Here is a 21,001-nt window from a genome sequence, read left to right as displayed (position 1 = left end):
TCCCTACAATTACATAATTTTTTACGGCCACCCTTAAAGTCATTTCCAACATTATTAACCGCCCTCAGAAATTTATTCTTATCGACCATTTCACTTATCTCATTCCCAGATTTAGGTAAAATCCGAGGGAATGAAGGGCCCGTTCCACCATCGTCGTGTGGTTTACAGTTGGTTTTATTTGAAATAGGGTTTCCCTGTGGCGTACATTCACATATCTTTAACTTATTTATTTTATTCCTATTTAAAGAGGCAATAATGGATGCTAAATTTGGCATTCCAGAGTAGGAACACTTGGTGGGCTACGGCTTTTTGAGTCGATGACCTAACGGTTTTATTCTGCAATTAACTTTGTACCTATGTCTCAACTAGTTTGAGCACTTCTTTTACAGCCTTGTATAAATTCCTGGTTTTCTAATACAAAACTGTTAATATTGAATAATTATATATATATATATATAATATAATATGGAATTTCCATGAGTCCTACTTGTGTAGTATTACTATTACAGCATTCCTTCAAGACACAAAACACAGATTACCAAAAACACTGACTGAATGGGAGGAACTAAAGAACATAAAGCAAGTAAATTCAAAGACCTAGTTTTTCACAATCGTTTTCCATTTTTGCTATCCTCTGAAGTTGATAGTTTTCATTCTGTTGATCTATTTATGGTGTCTCTGGCGTTTTACAAGTCCAATTTTGGCACTGAAAGTTCTTTCATATTCAGGACAAGTATTTCCAGATGGTTAATCAAACCTTGGTTGTTGGTGTTGTTTTTACTCTTTCTCTTTTCTTCCTGTTCTGCTCTTCCTTCTTCAATATTGGTTCACTAAAGTTTCCCTTCGTTGGCATTGGTTTCCCAGTTGTTGATGTCAATGGTGATTTTTTTAAGATGTCTTTCAATCTCTTCTGCTCTCTGCCTCTGTTACAGTAGCCTTCTCTAAGCAGGAAATAAACCTTTTGTTTAACCCTTTGGCATTTAAACTGACCATATCCATCCAAAATATTCTATTTGTTTTATGGCCAGATCCAGTCTCCAATACTACCCTACAATGTCATTCTCAAAATATATTATCACATTATTTGAAAATTCAAGGCTGTGAGATAATGCATGATTAATTCAAGCAATGTGAATAAATAAGCATGAGATTTGAGAGAGTAATCTGAACACTAAAAGGTTAAGCAGATGTTCAGATGCCAGCTGAACATGACCCCTAGTTTTTATTGGTTTTTTTTCTTAATGTAGAAGGCACCAATGTTTGATTCTTGCTTCATTCAGCTGTCTTCCCAGCTGGGATATTAGGTGTTTTGAAGTTGATGGAATTTTTCAAGTGCCTTTAAATGTCTTTGGTATATTATCCAGGTTTGCAATATATATGTTCAAGAGAGCTGGAATCACCTCTACACTGTAAACTAACATTTTAGTGTCTGTTCCAATATCATAATTATGTAATGTAAACTTCAGGTTGCGCGCCTTAGAACACACGATACTTCAGCTGAGGGGTCTTGCAAGTTATTTGGTGACCTGGCGCCGTGTCAAAACCATCCAGTACACTCTGTAAAGTGGTTGGCATTAGGAAGGGCATCCAACCATAGAAATCATGTTAAAGCAGATAGTAGAACTTGGTGCAGTCTTCTGACTTACCAGTTCCTGCTGAACTGTCCAACCTATGCCAGCATGGAAAGCAGTTATTAAATGATGATGATGATTAGTTTGTCTGATCTCTTGGTGCAGTCTTGTAAATTTTAAGTTGGACTGTCAAGAGTTGCCCTATCAGAAATTAATATCTATCAGCATCACTTTTGGAATCACAGAGTTATGTAGCTTCATTAATCTCAACAAAGAAGATGAAGAGGGAATCTTTCTTCAAGAAACAAAACAGAACTCAAAAACTATATTTGAAATGAAAGAGCTTAGAACAATAACAAAATAGAAGGAAAATTTGGAGGGAATTAACAAATGTTATTACTAGGAATGTAGTGTAAATGAATCCAAAGACCCAGTTTTTGACAATATGAAATAATGACATGCTATTATATTATACCAATGACCTAGTCACTTATTTACTTAATAACAAAGAATGTAAAAGACATTTAATGTTGTATAGAAATTAACTTTTTTGCTTTCAGAATAACATATTTTCTTAATTTTTTGCAGCTTGTATATCCAGGACATGTGAAATTAACAGAGAAAGAGGTAAGCTTTAGTTACTTCCTTCTTTTGGCTTTATTGTTAGTTTAATGTCATCGTAGTTAAAAATGTGTAAAGCCATGCAGTATGAATTGTCATTCATACTGTGGGCACTTTTGTATCTGTTTATGTGAATATGAGAAAATTACTTCAAATAGGTGTGATGTGAAGGCTTTTATTATGGTCCTGATTCATAGAACACTTGTTAATTTTGTGTTGAATTTATTACTTGCAACAGATATGGGTACCCTTTCTGGGGACAGCAAGGTCGCATTTAGGTATACTCATAACTTGAGTATACTCTGTAAAGTGGTTGGCATGAGGAATAGCATCCAGTTGTAGAAACCAAGCCAAAACTATTATTATTATTATTATTATTATTATTATTATTATTATTATTATTATTATTATTATATATGATGATGATGAATATAAATAATCAGCCTTTGACAAATCAAGCATCTGGAACCTGATTTTAATTCAGGTCAGAAATGTGCTTCCTTTAGTTTGCTTAATACTCTTTGGAATGAAATGAATGTGCTAATTTACCATCATTTCATTCTCTTTAAATCTGAGCTGCCATGCCTATGTAACAAATCATTTATTTATATATTTGATTTATTTATTTATTAATTTTTACAGTGGGGCTTTATTATTATTATTATCATTATTATTACTATTATTATTATTATTTTTATTTTATACTATGCTCACATGAGGTCTAACAATTCAGAAAATGAAATATACTTTCAGCATGAGAAATGCAATTCTCCTCCTTCTCTTCCTCCTCCTCCTCCTCCTCATCATCATCATCGTCATTATTATTGTTGAGGTAGATCTTCTAAGACTGAATATGCTAACCCTTGCTCTTTTCCAAACAAGATAATATTTCCCCAAGACCAAACATGTTTTCATAGACGATTGAAAATGAAAGACACTGCTTGAATGACAGTGATGCTTATTTACAACCACTGCACGGTGTGAAAACAAGGAGACACAAGCACACAATATATGTGCATGTGTGTATTTGCTGTGTGGTAAGAAGTTTGCTTCCCAACCATATGATTCCAAGTTCAGTCCCTGCATGGCACCTTGGGCAAGTGCCTTTTACTATAGCCCTGGGTCGATTAAAGACTTGTGAGTGGATTTGGTTGACAGAAACTCAAAGAGGGCCCAATATATGTATGTGTGCTTGTCCCCCCCCCCCACACACACACACACTGCTTGACAACTACTTGGTGTATTTATGCTCCCATAACTTAGCACTTCAACAAAAGAGACCAATAGAATGTCAGCATCTATTCAGACGCTGATGTTGCAAATAGCCAGCAGGCTTAATAATAACTATTAGCTATGGAAGCAGTATTAATTAGGTATTCTAACAAGGCATCCATGTTGAGTTGGATATAATGACATACATACATACATACATGTACGCACTCACTCACACACACAACAGGAGTCTTTCAATTTCCATCTCCCTAATCCACTCATAAGAAAGAGCATTCAGCCATAAAAACTATGCCAAAGTTGACATTGGCGTTTGAAGCAGATCCTGTCAAACCGTCCAAGCCTGTGGTTGAAAACACTTGCCCAAGGTGGCACACAATGAGACTGAATACAAAAACCATATGGTTGAAAGTACATTTTTTAATTGCACTTCCATGCTTGCTCCTACAGTTGCCCTTTCTGCAATTGAAAAAAATGGCTAAAGTGACACAAAGCCTTTTTTTTTTCCTTGGAATTGTTGAAATTGTGTAACAGTTTCAAGTAAACTTCTATCTAATACATCCTTGTTCTTGAAACCAGTCCAGTATTGTCTTTTAAAAGTGTACAATTGTGTTTGGCCAGTGCATTTGTGTTTGTTTTGGGGGTTTTTTTTGGGGGGGGGGGCATGAGATTTCTGCTGTTGTTATTGTTGGCTGACCTAATTTTGCTGCTGCATGAAGCAAATAGTCCCATGCCCTGCCCAAAACCATGAAGGCTGTAGTAATACAAGTTGGGAACAACATGCATGACTCATCAAAGAGGCATGCAATACTCACATATGACTATCAAAACATCCATTTTGTTTTCCTTTTCACTAAATAACATAAGGAATCCTTTCACTGTAGAATGTCCTCACTGTTATTATTCATTTTCTTTCTGTTCTTGGATCCTATACAGAGATTATATCTGAGGTTGTTGCTGTCATTTTTTTTGTCTAACCGTAGATCAGTCTTGATGAAAAATATTCTGGCCACAACCATTCCTTCTTTTGTTTAGCCATTTATTTTTTAAAGATTCAAAGGAGATCTGGTTGCTATTTTTAGCAGTTTGATTGATCATATAGAGCAACCATTCTTCTCCTATGAAGCCCTTTGATTCCTATTTTACTTGCATGGACCCCCATAGCCATTAGATGTTTTTAAAATCCTATTCTATTTTTAAGTATTATTAGGAATTGTATTTTTAAAAAATTGTTAAAGATTCATGTATTGTAGAAGTATGTCCAATTGATTGCACAGAGATTTTAACAATAAAATCTTATATGGACTCCCAAGGCCCATATGGACCCTGGTTGAGAACCACTGATGTAGAGATTCTTTATTAACTTGATACAGAAAATGTTGACTTATGGTGCAGATTATATTCTAAAGTTATTTCCTACATACTCTAGACCTCTGATATCTCTTATAAAATATTAGCTTTTATCTCAACAGTTTTTGTAATGTATTCTGTCATAATTGTTACATGACAAGCATGGTTAAACAGTCTGTTTGATTTAGACTAACTTGTGCTAAACAACTGCAGGTACATCACCAATTTTCCAGTACTCTTGGGTCTGAACCCTTGATGGCTTAACCATTTTGCTGGAGCATCTATGGTCACAGAATATTTCATCAATACCCTTCTAGCCTACAAATTATACACCTCCCATGTGTCTAACGTACCATGAACAGTTCTACTTTATTTTGGATCAATATGGATTGGTATTCATGTGTGACACTACCACTGACACTTTCAGTTCTTTTACCTGTTCTAGCCATTGCTAAAAGGTGACTTTAAACTAAGCAGTGGCTCTCTCAAAATTTCAGTATTGCCACTGACAAGTGCAGTATAAATAATGCACTTAAATACACAGTAAATGCAATGCCAGTTGTGGTCACACTATGAACTAGATGAGCAGCCATGGGAATTTCAAGTTCTCCTTTGTAATTTACCTGGATTAAAGCTGGTGCTGAACCATCAGTTGCTGGAAAGTGAACAGTGTACTTGTTCTTAGATCACGATACCTTAATGACAGGTTCACTTTTCTCTTCACTTTTAGAATAATAAATTTGCAGAATAAAGAAAAAAAATTTTTTTTTTTTCAAATTCTGAGTTGTACTGTTTCTGGGAAAGTGGCTTGGTCTGAGTGTTGAAAGTGAAACAATTACACCATAGTAATCATAAAGCTATTTAAAAAAACACACACATACACATGAAAAAATGACTGTTAAAATCGAAGTGCACTCTTCAAAACACGCACTACAAATAAGGATAAAGTAAAATTACTACCTGCAAACTGATGCATGTAGTTTATCCTGTCCCCCCTCCAACTTTTAGTTCATGCAATTGTAAAAACAACATTATCTATGGACTGACGCCATATATACTTCTGTTCTACTTAGTAATAGCATTGTATAGTATTCGGTATCAAAGTCCTTCATTGTGCATTTCTTACCAAGTCACTGATACTCTTTTCTATGACTGTTAGTGACTAAGGTCACATATGTACAACAAAATACTTTGATAGTTAATAATATATGAATATAATCTTAAAATATGGCAATAATGTAGACATAATGGTAAACAATGGTTTGTGTTTTGATCCTTTAGCGTTCAGATTATTCTGTCAAATGTAATATTCATATTGTTTTGAATTAACCATGCATTGTCTTGCTGCTTTGAGATATAAATATGATGGCTTATTTTTAGGATGACATTGTAGGGCAGCTGTGAGAGGCCAGATTTGGCCAGTTCGAACATAAAACAGAATATTTCAGCCTAATATGGCTGGTTTAAATGCCCATGGGTTAAATGGGTTAAATTTCTGAGTTGTACTGTTTCTGGGAAAGTGGCTTGGTCTGAGTGTTGAAAGTGAAACAATTACACCATAGTAATCATAAAGCTATTTAAAAAAACACACACACTCTCTGAGTGGTTGGCGTTAGGAAGGGCATCCAGCTGTAGAAACTCTGCCAAATCAGACTGGAGCCTGGTGTTGCCATCCGGTTTCACCAGTCCTCAGTCAAATCGTCCAACCCATGCTAGCATGGAAAGCGGACGTTAAACGATGATGATGATGATGATGATGATACACATGAAAAAATGACTGTTAAAATCGAAGTGCACTCTTCAAAACACGCACTACAAATAAGGATAAAGTAAAATTACTACCTGCAAGTTGATGCATGTAGTTTATCCTGTCCCCCCTCCAACTTTTAGTTCATGCAATTGTAAAAACAACATTATCTATGGACTGACGCCATATATACTTTCATGATTCTACCCTAGTGCAAAATAAGTTTTATGTATATAGTAGGTGCAGTTGTAGCTGTGTAGTTGAGAAACTTGCTTTCTAACCATGTGATCTTGGGTTCAGTCCCACTGTGCAACACCTTGAGTATGTGTGACAAAAGCCTTGCAAGTGAATTTGATTGATGAAAACTGAAAGAAACCCATCACATGTGTGTGTATACCCTTGTCTTGATATCACATGATGGTTGTAAACAAGCTTCACCATCATACAAGTGAGGTTCCAGTTCTATATTTAAGAGATGAGGAATTATGTACATTATTTACAATTGACGGATATTTGTCCTCATCTTGTTTGTTGTTAACAACGTTTCGGCTGAAGGCTGGAGGTTATATCAGCCGAAACGTTGTGTTAACAACAAACAAGATGAGGACAAATATCCATCAATTGTAAATAATGTACAAGTGAGGTTGTTCATTTCCAGTCTTCCATGGAAAACCGGTCTGGCCATAAGGAGATATCATTATATATTATTATTATATAACCTTTTAAACAGGTGAGGGTTGGCAGCAAGGAGGGCAAATAGCATCCAGTTATCGAGTTAAGGCAGTAATGGATAGTGTTTAAAAAGTTGAAATTCTAAATTATTTTTTACCCTCTTTACTCAACAATGTAGTGGCTTTCATTGCCTGCTTTTTATACGCTTCAGTTTGGGTGTTTCATGTAAACTACAAGATTTTATGTTATAACCAAGATAGTCAAAAAGTTGTTTTTACTTTGTTTGTGGCCTGCTCATTGGTACACTGTCTCAAAATGATGATTAAAAATGTAGTAGAAAAAAGACTTCAGTATTTATTAACTACTTGCAGTTCCTTACAAGTTGACTTTTTCCTACTTATCACTTGTTAACTGAAAATTCACAAAGCTGAAGGTATAAATAACAAAACAAAGCCATGTAAGATGCTTCATTAGCATCCACATGGAAATAATAGAATAATAATGAATTGAAACAAATATGAAGGTATCAAGTAAGGGAGTCTGTGATTTACCACCTTTCACCAATCAAATTTGGCCTTTGGCTCAGCTGACAGGTGTCTACACAGACGTCATTCTTAGCCAATACAGCTTGAGTTATGTACAAATTTGTTTAAATAAATTTATTCAAAAATACTTCTTATTTTTTTAACCATAGAAAATTCTCATAAACATATAAAGTCAGTAATCATAAATTTGAAAAGCAAGAACTACCTGTATATCAAAAGGAATAATTGAATATTTCTTTGTGTTTTTATAAGGAGAAAAGAGACAGTGCCTATAAACCCTCTACCTGTTCTCTTTGAGTGGGGACATCACTGCAACTGTTAGGGCTATGCCCACAGAAGAAATGTGAGCAGAAGGGAACAGCATCTAGTCCAAAGGCTTATGACAAAGTGACCTCCACAAAAGACACTAAGAACCAAGGAGTCCTGTTAAATCAAGTAGTGTATTAGGTCTGCCACTCTTATGTGCTTATTAAATGATCAGTATGGCTATCCTAAAATATAATATACACTCATTACCTTTTTTTTTCTATCTTTAATCATATTGTTTACATAGACATAGTCATATATGAAACTTTCAATGCTGGCTCTGAGATAACTTAAAAGTGATTGAATCACACTGCTAACACAAAAAGTATGAGATAATATTAACTATTAAACCCTTAATATACTTGGTGGTATATTATGTTTGCAAAACAAAATACAGTGTCCCTACCCGCAATTAATATGTATGTACCAGTTGCTGGGAATGTGTTCAATATGTAAATGGGTCTGTCCAATTGTGTTAGACCGCTAAATTTAGTGGCTATTTAAACAATGTGTTCGTGGATGGTTAATGGGTTGGATGTGGTGCTGAAGAAGGAGCAATAACTCCCGAAACATGCATATACACCAATTACCTATTTTTCTATCTTTGATTGCATTGTTTACATAGGCATATTCATATACAAAGCATTAACTTTCAGTGCTGGCTCTAAATTCTATAGAAAATATGTAAACATAACTTTAAAATAATATATTACACCATCTATATATACATGTATATGAGAGAGTATGTGTGTGTGTGTGTGTGTGTGTGTGTGTGTGTGTACTACATTCATTGGTCTTCCCAGCTACTGACAAAATGAAATCAGCTTTCCATCATGAACTATAAAAGTGATTTTCTATATACTGTGAAGATAAAATACCTTTGTCATAAAGGAATATATTAATTACTTAACCAGTTACTTGGCATGTTTGACATTATCCTGTCAGTTGACATTGTTGTATATATATATTCGTCTTTCTAAATAACAGTCCTTATCTACCAATTCAAGTACACCATTAGGTACACATTAGTAACCTTTAGAGGAAGGAATTTTGTATTGTTGATTAGTCCTGGGTCATTTCTGATTGAACAGAGTTATTTATGATCAGAAGTATTCCTTGGTTCTCTTGTCCTCCTTGAGGGTTTGCTCTGGCACCTGCTTGTGTCCTCTTTTGATTCTTGAGGGTTTGTGCTATGCTAGTATCCCATCACCACTCTCTAATCTTCTCTCCAGCTACTCTCACTCACCTTATATAATACAAGGTAGCCATATATCTTCACTATAGCAAGATATCTGTGCTTGTCCGTCTATCCTACTTTAACCACCTCCCCAACACCTGGCACCTCTCAAATACTTCCACACCCACACTTAGCCAAAAGGACTTTTTCATTTTCTAATATTTTTCCGTCTTGTAAGTTACTCAACCACACCATTCATACCACTGGCATGTAAAAAAAAAAAATCACCAGTACCTTCTGTAATGTGGTTGGCATTAGGAATGGCATCCAGAATAGAAACCATGTCAAAACTAACAATGAAGCACATAACAGCCCTTTGGTTCACTAGACACAATCAAACCATCCAACCCATGCTAGCATGGAAAACAGATGTTTATTGATGCTGATTATGTAGGATCATATTATATAAAGTGTCCTTCCCAAAATAGTAGGGTATGATTTATCCTGATTGACCACAGTATATCTAATGAATATTATGCACTGTGAGAGTACTATAGAGTTATGGTAAGTTGTCAGTAAACCAAATCTGCAATATGGGTCCAATTCCCAATGAAGACCTTTTCACTTCACTCTGATTTTCATCTGTAATCAATAGTCTGTAGGCCAATGGTTCTCAACCAGGGTCCATATGGCCCTTGGGGGTTCACTTAAGATTTTGTTGTTAAAGTTCTTGTGCAATAAATTGGTTATACTACAATGCACAAAATATTTTAACAACTTTTTCATACAATTCTATGTAATATTTAATTATAAAAATATAATTTTAAAAAATTTAACACTGAATGGTTATGGAGGTCCAGTAGAGTAAAACAGGAATCAAAGGGGTCTACAGGCACAAAATGGTTGAGAACCACTGCATATAAAGGAAACCTTCAGTGGTGGTCACCTAACAACCCTTTACATACCACAATATGTTACATGGTTTTAATCTATTATGAGTGTTATTTTCTTTGTCAATTTATCTGAGATTGCATTACATCTATCACTTCCCTTGTGAACATATTGGTTTCATGGGTTTTTTTCATTGTCATATTTTCCTGGAGTCTTATTTGGTTACTTCCTGTTATTGAATTGTTCATCAAACCCTCAACTATAATTGCATACAATCTTGTTGTTTTTTGGGGCGGTTTTTTCCTCTACCCTCCTCCTTTTACTCTCTGATTCTGCTTAAAAACTCGGTTATCTACTGGCAGCAGCTCATTTCAGCACTCATTCCAAATTTTTGCTGTCATCATATACATAGTCTCTAACTCTAAAGTGTTTATCTTTACCATATTTCTGTTGAAATACACGGCCTTTGTTTCAGTTAATTTTCAAAATAATGAAGAATTTAATAAAATTACTTCTTCATTATTAAACTGGTGTCTGAGAGACATAAGTCAACATGAAATTTTAATGGAATAAAGCAAGCATTTTGTATCACAGAACCATGGGTGGTCTTGAGTTGGTTAATATCAAAAAGGTTAAAAACCTCTCACCTTAGTTTTATATAATTTTATGTTAGAATGTTCTAAGTTGTTATTGCTAGCTAAATAGTAGTTATCGAGATATGTTGGTACAGTTGCCGGATTTGTCAGATCTGTGGTTATCATTTTTGCTGAGTTTGTAAAGGTGACATGTAGTTAACATTCTGGTCAAAGTTAGTAGTAGTTGGATGTAGTTATGCATAATCATATATAACATGTTCATGTACACTTGAACGTGGGAAAAACGAAATGCTGCACGAATTGTGTTAAGAGAAGAAATTCTTTTTATAGACAACACACAACTAGACCCATGAATAATGTCACTGAACCATAGGATGCTTGCATTTTTGTGTCCTTATACTCCATCAACTATGTATACCAAACCATCATACATGGCCACTAAAAGCTGGATGTTCATATACTCTGAAACTTTCATTTACTAATCAAATTCGTTCCTGAAGGCTGTTTGTCACCTAAAATGTTTGTAAACTGAAACTATTTTTTTCATAGGAAATTCAAGAGAAAGTGCAGTGAATTTAAGCAGGGATGTGTACTGACCAAAAGCTAGACAGTAACTGATGCTCTCCTGCTGATACACCCAGCTTGTTACCAACCATTGTTGTTGGCTTGCACGTTCGTTTCGCACATCATTTGTAATCCAAGACTGAATGTTGCAAAGATATTTATTGCTTGCCAAATGATCATATTGGGTTTTAAATTTTGGCACAAGGCCAGCAATTTTGGGTGGGATCAGGGTGTGTAAATTGATTACATCGACCCTCAGTGCTCAACTGATACTTATTTTATCAACTCCGAAAGGAATGAAAGTCCAAGTCAACCACGGCAGAATTTGAACTCCGAAGTTAAAGACAGGTGACATACCACTAAGCATTTTGCTTGGCATGTTAACAATTCTACCAGCTTACTGCCCTTGCCAAACAATCATATTACTGATTGGACAATACAGCACACATACTGTGGCCACCTGGTGCGTAACAGATACAATAGTTATATTGTTTAAGCACTCATTAACTAATGTAATAAATATTAACTAATATGGTATGTATGGCTATTATTCACCTCCATTTGAAATTGAAACTTGTATCATGTACTATTACTTTGCGAGGTTGTTGACCTTCACATAGAGAGTGATCAATGGTGAAACTGGATTGGCCAGTGTTGGGTGCACTTGCATAACATCTCGTACATCGTGAAACACTCTTTGCATTTAGATGAGAAGTCTTCTACAGAGTCACTCTTACTCTTATTCAGTTGTTGGACTGGAGCACTACCTTGAAGGATTTTTGTCGAACAAATTGTCTCCGGTACTTACTTTTAAGTCTGGTACTTATTTTATTGGTCTCCTTTGCTGAATTGCAAAGTTACAGGGATATGAACAAACCAATACCAGTTGAAAACAGTGGTGACAGACAAAAAACAAAGCACATATATATATATATATATATATATATATATACACGCATATGAATATGCACAGTTCAGTGGGACAAAGTCTAAAACTATGTTTACAAAATGAACTTCTTAACCACACAGCCATACTCAAACTGTTAGAAACAGCAGCTAAATTTCTTTCAAATAACATCCTAATGTCTTAATGAAATAAAGGACTTTTAAATAATCTGGTCCCCAATACCCCATAGTGATCATAGTTGAAATGTCTCTAATCATAGGCCCCATATGAACAGATCTGACCTGGGGCTAAACATCAGTTGGTAGAATCATTAGAGTATCAAGCAAAATACCTTTGCAGTATTTATTTCAATTGCTTACTTTCTGAGTTCAAATCCTGCTGAGGTTAACTTAGCCTTTTATTCTTCCAGGGTCAATAATTAGTCCAGAAAAAATGAATCTTGGATGGTGGACTGGCAGGATTCTTAGAGCACGGGATGGGAGGTCATGCATTTCGTACTCTGATTTCAAATCCCACAATGATTTACTTGGGTGGTTAGTTCACCTTACTCTGTAAGGAGCATAGAGCTGGTTTCTCTGGCATATATATTCCACTCTGAACAGGACACTAGTCCATCTGAGGATTACTCATTTTTGCTAGCTGGGAGAACTGGAGTAACGTGAAATGAAGCATCTTGCTCAAGAACACAACACATCGCCCGGTCCAGGATTCAAAACCATGCGGCATGATTTACATGAGTTGTAGACTTGATTTACTACCCAATTTTATACTACCACCTGGCACTTTCAAATCCTGCCATAGGCGGTAAACTTAATTCGTGACCTTGTTTAATATCACCACATGGCACTTTCCATACCTTTAAGCATTCAATCAAGGTTTTCAATTTGAAGATATCTTCCTTGCACATCCTCCCAATAACAGAAGCCCTGTAAATAATCGTGGGGCACTGTCTCCTCTCCTGACTGACTATAAGGTAAAATAAGATCCTTGTAGTTCATTCATAGTTTTATGTTACTAGCAAACTTTGTTGTAATCATCCTTACCTTTTCTTTATTACTATTTTATTCACCATTTTTACTTATGACAGATGTATCACTAAGAGATTTTGCCTTTCCATTCATCTGATACCACATTTTCAATATAACCGTCTCTCTCTCTCCTTTTTTTTTTTACTTCTTTTTCTTTCCATTTGTCGTTTATGTTAGGTAACAAGTTGATTAACCAGTTTTTTCTGTTGTAAAAATTACAGCTCACTTCATTCCCAAAACTTTGAAAACACTCCTTTAATGTTTGAATGTCATTGGTATAAACCAGTATGTGCACTACTACCACTATTACTACTACACCAGACCAGACTAGTTGTACTGGCATAAATGTTAAAATACCTTATCTGACATTAATAAACCATTTCAAGCTATATTTGAAGTTTAGCATTCTATAATAATAATAATAATAATAATAATAATAATAATGATAAAAAAAAAACAAAAGTTCTGTTCTCTGAACAGCAGACTGTGATGCTAATATCATTGCAACAGCAGGACTGTGGTAGACCCTATCTTTCTATCTTGACCTTATAAAAGGGTTCTGAAATGAAAGATGGTGCCCTTAGCCTTTGGAGATTTACATCAAAATGCAAGGCTATAGAGACACTGTATGAGATTGATGCAGGTTAGTGCAAACAATGGATAGAAGTCAAGCAAGGAGATATGACAAAAAAGGAGGGATAAGTCATGAAATAGGCATATAAATGTATGTGTGTGTGTATCTCTTAACTTATTTCAGTCATTGAACTGCGGCCATGCTGGGGCACCACCTTGAAAGCTTTAGTATTTTATTATTTAGTACCAGTACTTATTTTAAAAAGTAAGTACTGGTACTTATTCTATAACAGCCTCTTTTGCTGAACCACTAAATCACAGGGATATAAACAAACCAATACCAGCTGTCAAGCAGTGAGGTGGGGGTGACAAAGACACACACACGCAACAGGCTTCCACACAGTTTTTATCTACCAAACTCACTCACAAGCATTGACTGGCCTAGGGTTATAGTAATAGACACATGCCCAAGGTGTTGCTGTGCTGTGGGTCCAAACCTGAAATCACATGATTGCAAAGGGAGCTTCATATATTCATTTTTTATTGGTCCAAATCAGTGCAGCAAGACCATGATGGAGCACTGTTTCAAATATATATTATATCAATCTCCCATTTTATCAACATTTGAAGGATGACAGTGGCTGTGCATGCATGCACACGCACACATGAGCCTGATGGCTTATTTTTTTATCCTCGGTTGGAACTGCTTTATATATCATCTTTTACTTGTTTCAGTCAATTAGACTGTGGCCATGCTGGTTTACCACCTTGAACTTTCAGTGAAATGAACTGACCCCAGTACTTGTCCCTTTTTTTTTCTTCACTGCCTATTTGATTCTATCAGTCTTGCTGAACCACTAAGTTATGGGGGCATAAACACACCAACACTGGTCGTCAAGCAGTGATGGGGGTCAAACAAAGACACATACATACATATATATACAATGGGTTTCTTTAAATTTCCATCTTCCAAATTCACTCACAAGGCTTTGGTTGGCCTGAGGTTATAGTAGATGTTTTCCCAAGGTCCCATGCAGTGGGACTGAACTCAGAACTATGTGGTTGGGAAGCAAGCTTCTTACCACACAGCTATGCCTGTGCCTATGTATATTTCTGGAAAACCAAGAAAAAATGCAACTATAAATTCCCACCCATCTCCTCCTCCTAGGCATACGAGATTTCATCATTACTCATATATGCATGTTTGTGCGTGTGTCTGTGTGTACCTATGTGTCTGTATGTACATGTGATTTATATTTAGATTTATTTGGCTGGTAAATAATGTGAGATGTGGCAAAAATGTGTTTTCCATGAATTTTTAATTATGGTTTATTTTCGTTTTCGTTCCATTTCCTGTGTGTTGAACAGGGGTCTGTTGATTTATAGGTAAGTTAGTGTTACAATGTTTAAATCGTGGAGCTTTAGAAAACTAAATAGAATCAGATAGGCAGTGAAGAAAAATAGATCAGTATTTGTCAGTGACTAACATTATTTTTATTTTCCCCTCCAGCAAGCAGGAGAAACTATTTTGAGCATGTTTTGGACTTATTCTGACCCCACAACAAAGCAATAACCTTTGCCATATCATTTAGTGTTACAGTGAAAGACTCACTAAGTATGTGTACAGGATTGTATATTTCTTGTGAGAAAATAAAATTGCCTAGGAAGTAAATAATTCAAGGTAAGAAGATTGCTTCCCAACCACATGGTTCTGGGTTCAGTCCCACTGTGTGACACCTTGGGCAAGTGTCTTCTACTATAGCATCGGGTCAATCAGAGCTTTGTGAGTGAATTTGGTTGACAGAAACTGAAAGATACCCATTGTGTGTGAGTGTGTGTGTCTGTCTGGATAATACATACGTACATACATACATACATACATACATACATACGTACATACATGCGTTTGTCCCCCACCACCGCTTGACAACTGGTTTTTGGTGCGTTTACATCCTTGTAACTTAGCAGTTCAACAAAAGTGACCAATAGCATAAGTACCAGGCTTAAAAGACAAAAAAAGTCCTGCAGTCAATTCAAGTAAAACCTTTCAAAGCAGTACCCCAGCATGGCCACAGTCAAATGACTGAAACAAGTAAAAGAATTAAAAAAAACAAAGATAGTACAAGCCATGTCTTGAAAAGAAACAGTTAAGGCATATTCAAAGCTTGAAGTGTTAAAAAGTTGACCAGAATTAAATATGCAGTGAGGAAATACAGCATTAGAGTCAAATGATCTGGTGAATGTTTTGCTTGTGCAAATATCTCACAGCTTTGGTAGTTTAGATATATTGAAATGAGAAGGTTGGTTTAGTTTAGTTTAGTTTGGTTTAGCATAGCATTCGTTATTTCCTGCCATTAATTAACATTCTGCTCACAACCATTTTATCTTTATTGTGAGCCAGGCTCTCCTAAATTTTAGACATTTATAAACATGTGACTGCCATTTCAAACATCACTATAATTGAGTTTGTTGAAGGAGATATATTGATTATGTTGAAAGACTGTATAGAAACCCATTTATCTGACTTGAAAATATTCCATTCCCTCTGTGGGTGTTCTCTGCTTCAGTTATCCAGGTATCTTCTTCCAAATGATAAGTTTATCATACATTTTTTTCTCTCCCCCTGTCTAGCCATTATCTTGTATATCTATATCTTTGGATATTAAGCTTTGTGTGTGTGTGTGTGTGTGTAACCCTAAATCATATCTCCAAAACTTTTCTTGATATGGAGGCACCTCTCTCAGTCAGACAGCTGTCATGTCATCTAAGTTGTTCCATTTTTGGCTGCACACTAAAAATATATTCTTTATCTAATGAACTTTATGATAGCAACGAAAGACTGTTATACCAATGATATTCTTGTCTTTCTTTAATTATTACACTTTCAACCAGCCTAGCATCAAAACAAATTCAACTTTTATTACCAGACAAAATTCCTTCCTATTTATAGTTTAAAATACAAAAAATAGTTTTTCAAAACTTTTTTTCTTTGTATTGCTTTCTTTTTCCTTGTAGTTGGATGCCTGTAAATATTGGGTATTTGTGAGTCTCTCATCATCATCTTAAATCTGTTTCCTATGTAGGCATGGGTTGGACAGGTTTTTTTTTTTTTAGCAGCATCATTCTTCATGCCTTTGTCTCTTCTCATTTCCATTTTGAGATTCATCCTCCTGAGATCAGCCTTCACCTCTTCTTACCGCATCTTCTTTGGTCTTCTACAGGATCTTTCATCTTCGATTGTTTGGCACTCCTTTGCCCAATTGTTATCCTTCATGTACAAAATACATTCATAACAACACAATATTGCACACTTTGACTGAGTCCTCTGAAGTCCTGTTTTTTGTTCCCCCTCATCTCAGATTTTTTTTTAACTGAAAGTGGTTACTCACTATTATGCTCTTGATAACACTCAGTATTCAGTAGTTGTTGGTTGACCCTAGGTCAATCCTGATCAAAGTGACCTAAAATCAATGTACCAATGTTACCTCTAAGCTGTGTGCTTGTATATGCACATACATGTTTTGCAACTAGTGCATAAAGGATAAAGTGTGCATGCACAAGGTTTTCAAGTTGAAATAATTTTTTTTAATTGATCATGGTTACTTGCATGAATGCACTTATACTTTGCAAAGAAATTTTGCACATAAGCAAATTTTTACACATATAGCAAAAACCTAAAGAGAACACTGCTTATTTTCATCAAAAGTGTTCCAGTTATGAACATTTATTATCATTATTATTATTGTTTTTATTATTATTATTAAAACAGCAAGCTGGCAAAATCATTAGTAATCCAGACAAAATGCTGCTAAGCAGTTTGTCCATCTTTATGTTCCAAGTTCAAATGTTGCCATGGCTGACTTTGCCTTTTGTCCTTTTAGGGCCAGTGAAATAAGTACCAGTCAAGCACTGGGGTGGATGTAATTGGCTAACCCCCCCTCCCTTAAAAAAATTCAGGCTTTGTACCTTTAGTAGAAAAGATTATTGTTGTTGTATATCAGACACTATACTGTCCAGTGTGTTGTTCCTTGTTTAAAACAATAGGATTTAATTTGAGGAAAATTTGAGTCCTATTTCATGCAAGTCAAGCAAACATTCACAGGTTCCCTCATTTACACATCTGGAGTCCAACTGTTATTGTTGTCAGCCCTGATCAGAGTTCAGATTAGAGACATCCTAACCATGGCCGTCTCTTCTTTTGAGGCACATTTTCTAAGTATGCCCCTTTTTCTTTTTTATAAAATTAGTAGGATGTAAATCAAAGGAGAATTTGCTGCTATTTCTTGCAAACTAAGCAACTTTATTTTCTTTGGTTTGTCTTAGATGCAGTTTTTTTATTTCTTGTGTTTTTAACTTTACAAAAAGGCATGAACGCCACAAATACTTGTCCTCTCATCCCACTTTTAACTTTAGTGCTTTCTAAATTTACCCAGAAATTAGTTAAATAATTAAAATCTAAACAAAAATATGCATGTGTGTGTGTGTGTGTGTGTGTGTGAACATTCTCATTGTAAGCTATTCAGATGTTCAGAATTTTAAATTGTAACGCTATGAAAATGACGCTATATTTGCATTTGGCTTAATTTATTCTAAAAGAAAACCTGTCTGGCAGGATTATCTGTTAAGCTACCTTCAGTGGCTTAAATCTATAAATATATTGATCATGACCCTATGTAAATGAAAGAAATGCCATCTAATTGTTTAAAAAGTGCAGGTGGAATTTTTCTACAAGTTATGCCGAAAGCTTCAACTAGAAATTGGAACCTAGGCTAGGTAAAACAACAATAATGGTAATAATGAACGTTTCTACTTCAAAGTGAAAGCCAAGCATTATGAGAGGAAGGGGCAAGTTGATTACATCAAATCCTAGTACTTGACTGGTACTTTATTTTATCGACCCTGAAAGGATCAAAGGCAAAGTTGACCTTTGTAAGTGGAACAGATACTGCTAGGTATTCTTTCCAGCACTCTATTCTGCTAAACCACCACTCTTAAAACAAGAACAGCAACAACAATAACAATATCTGTTTCTAATATAGGCACAAGGCCTGGAATTTTGTGGGAGGCAGATAGCTGATTACATTGACCCCTGTAGTACTCAAGTGGGACTTATTTTATCAACCCCCAAAAAATGAAAAGGAAAGTCAACTTTGGTGGAATTTGAACTCAGAATGTCAATTACATTGACCTTAGTATTTGTCTGGTATTTTTATTTTATTGGCCCTCAAAAGTTTGAAAAGCAAAATTAACCTTGGTAAGATTTGAACTCAGAACATGAGTCTGCGAGGTAGCCTCTTCTTGGTCATTCAACCTGCTAGAAGTAGCAACCAAACCTCCCTCAAATCACTCCCTGTTATCTTGAGACAACGAGGGTGCTTCAATGTAATCACTTGTCCTGCTGTAAAATAGCAGCCAAATCTCCCTCACATCCTATTGTCTTGAGACAGTGAAGAAGCATCTATGTAGCAGCTCATTCTTTTACTAAATAGCAACTAAATCTCACTTGAATCAAACCCTGCCTCTCAAACTGGGAAAGCACACCTTGCATATGTAACCTAGGATACATTGTACCTGAAAAAAGCCGGAAAAGAGGACATTAAAATGATGGTGTTGGTGGTGATGGAATTTTTACATTTTACCATTTCTTCTTCTCTATTGTTTATTTCATTCTATTTTTTTCTTATGCTTTACTTAATCAAATATTGAACCAACCATGTTTAATTAACTAAACATTATTATCTGAAAGTGCTGATCACTGCCAAACGACATTGCCTAACCTGTTTGTACTACATAGAACAAGACTATCCCTGCAATCTGCTAGATCAGTGTTTCTCAACTGGGTCCATATAACCCCTGAGGGTCCCTATATGATTTCTGGAGATCCACATAAGCAAAATAGAAAATTGGATCTCCGTGTTTTTTTTAAAATGCATCAAAAGATTTTGCTATAAGTGTATTTATTTGCAAGAAACAGGTTTCTTTCTCTAACATTTTACATAGTTCAACCTACATGAGTGAATGTGTGATAAACAAAATAGTAGTTTTGAGAGAGGTGCAATGGCCCAGTGGTTAGGGCAGCGGACTCGCAGTCGGAGGATCGCAGTTTCGATTCCCAAACCGGGCATTGTATGTGTTTATTGAGCGAAAACACCTAAAAGCTCCACGAGGCTCCGGCAGAGGGTGGTGGCGACCCCTGTTGTACTCTTTTGCCCCAACTTTCTCTGACTCTCTCTTCCTGTTTCTTGAGTACGTCTGCAATGGACTGGCGTCCCGTCCAGCTGGGTGGAACACATACGCCATAGAAACCGGGAAACCGGGCCCATGAGCCTGGCTAGGCTTGAAAAGGGTGCACGAAATTGAAGTTTTGAGAGAAGTATCTACAAAATTAGTTTTTAAACATCAAATGGCTATGGGAGGTGTCCACCAGAGTAAAATAGTAACCAAAGGGGTTAATAGATAAAAATGATTGCAAACCACTTTGCTAGAGAGTTAAACTGCTAGAAATAGCAGCCAAATAATCCCTCAAGTTATACTTTACCATTAAAAAATGAAATCCTTATTGGATAATATAACTCTCCATATATAGAAAAGAATGGATGGCCACAGCTGGAATACATTTCACAATATCTCTGGTCAACCAGAGCTAGCCTAGGGCTAAACAACAACAACATTTCCTACTCTTTATTTATTTATTTATTTGTGTTTTGAGTATTGGTTCTTTTTTACTCATTTCCGTCTTTAACTGCAGCCATGCTGGGGCACCACCTTGAAGGCTTTAAAAGGTTTACTGAAATAAATCGATCCCAGTATTTATTTCAATAAACCTGGTACTTATTCTGTCAGTGCCCTTTGCTGAACTGCAAAGTTATATGAATATAAGCAAACTTACCCAGAAATTAGTTAAATAATTAAAATCTAAACAAAAATATGCATGTGCCTGTGTGTGTGTGTGTGTGTGAACATTCTCTTCGTAAGCTATTGGTTGTCAAGTGGTGGTGGGGTACAAACACACACACACACACACACACACACATACATATATCATTGTAATATAGACATCATCCTATCTAACTTATGTTATCAAAACAATATAGCAACCATATATATATATATATATATATATACTTTATTTAAAAGCAGCAGAAATATAACAAAAAAACCGTTACTCTGAGTTTCACGTTCCCGTTCATCGGACAGTTTTGTTAGAATGTCCGATGAACAGG

At 35.6% G+C, this 21,001-nt stretch overlaps 1 protein-coding gene across 4 annotated transcripts in view; it reads left to right on the top strand.

The window, feature by feature from the left end:
* The window catches only part of LOC106877922 (protein DENND6A), a 99,004-nt gene that overhangs the window by 15,286 nt on the left and 62,717 nt on the right, over window positions 1-21,001 (top strand). For all 4 annotated transcript variants that reach the window (XM_014926996.2, XM_014926992.2, XM_014926993.2 and 1 more), the window contains exon 2: window positions 2,160-2,198. In XM_014926996.2, the coding sequence (XP_014782482.2) occupies window positions 2,160-2,198 (39 nt within the window). The remainder of the gene's footprint in view (window positions 1-2,159; window positions 2,199-21,001) is intronic.

The sequence above is a fragment of the Octopus bimaculoides genome, chromosome 15 (genome assembly GCF_001194135.2).
Source record: "Octopus bimaculoides isolate UCB-OBI-ISO-001 chromosome 15, ASM119413v2, whole genome shotgun sequence".
NCBI classification, from domain to species: Eukaryota; Metazoa; Mollusca; class Cephalopoda; order Octopoda; family Octopodidae; genus Octopus; species Octopus bimaculoides.
The sequence above is the reverse complement of the archived record's forward strand: the minus strand, read 5'-3'. Positions and strand labels throughout refer to the sequence as shown.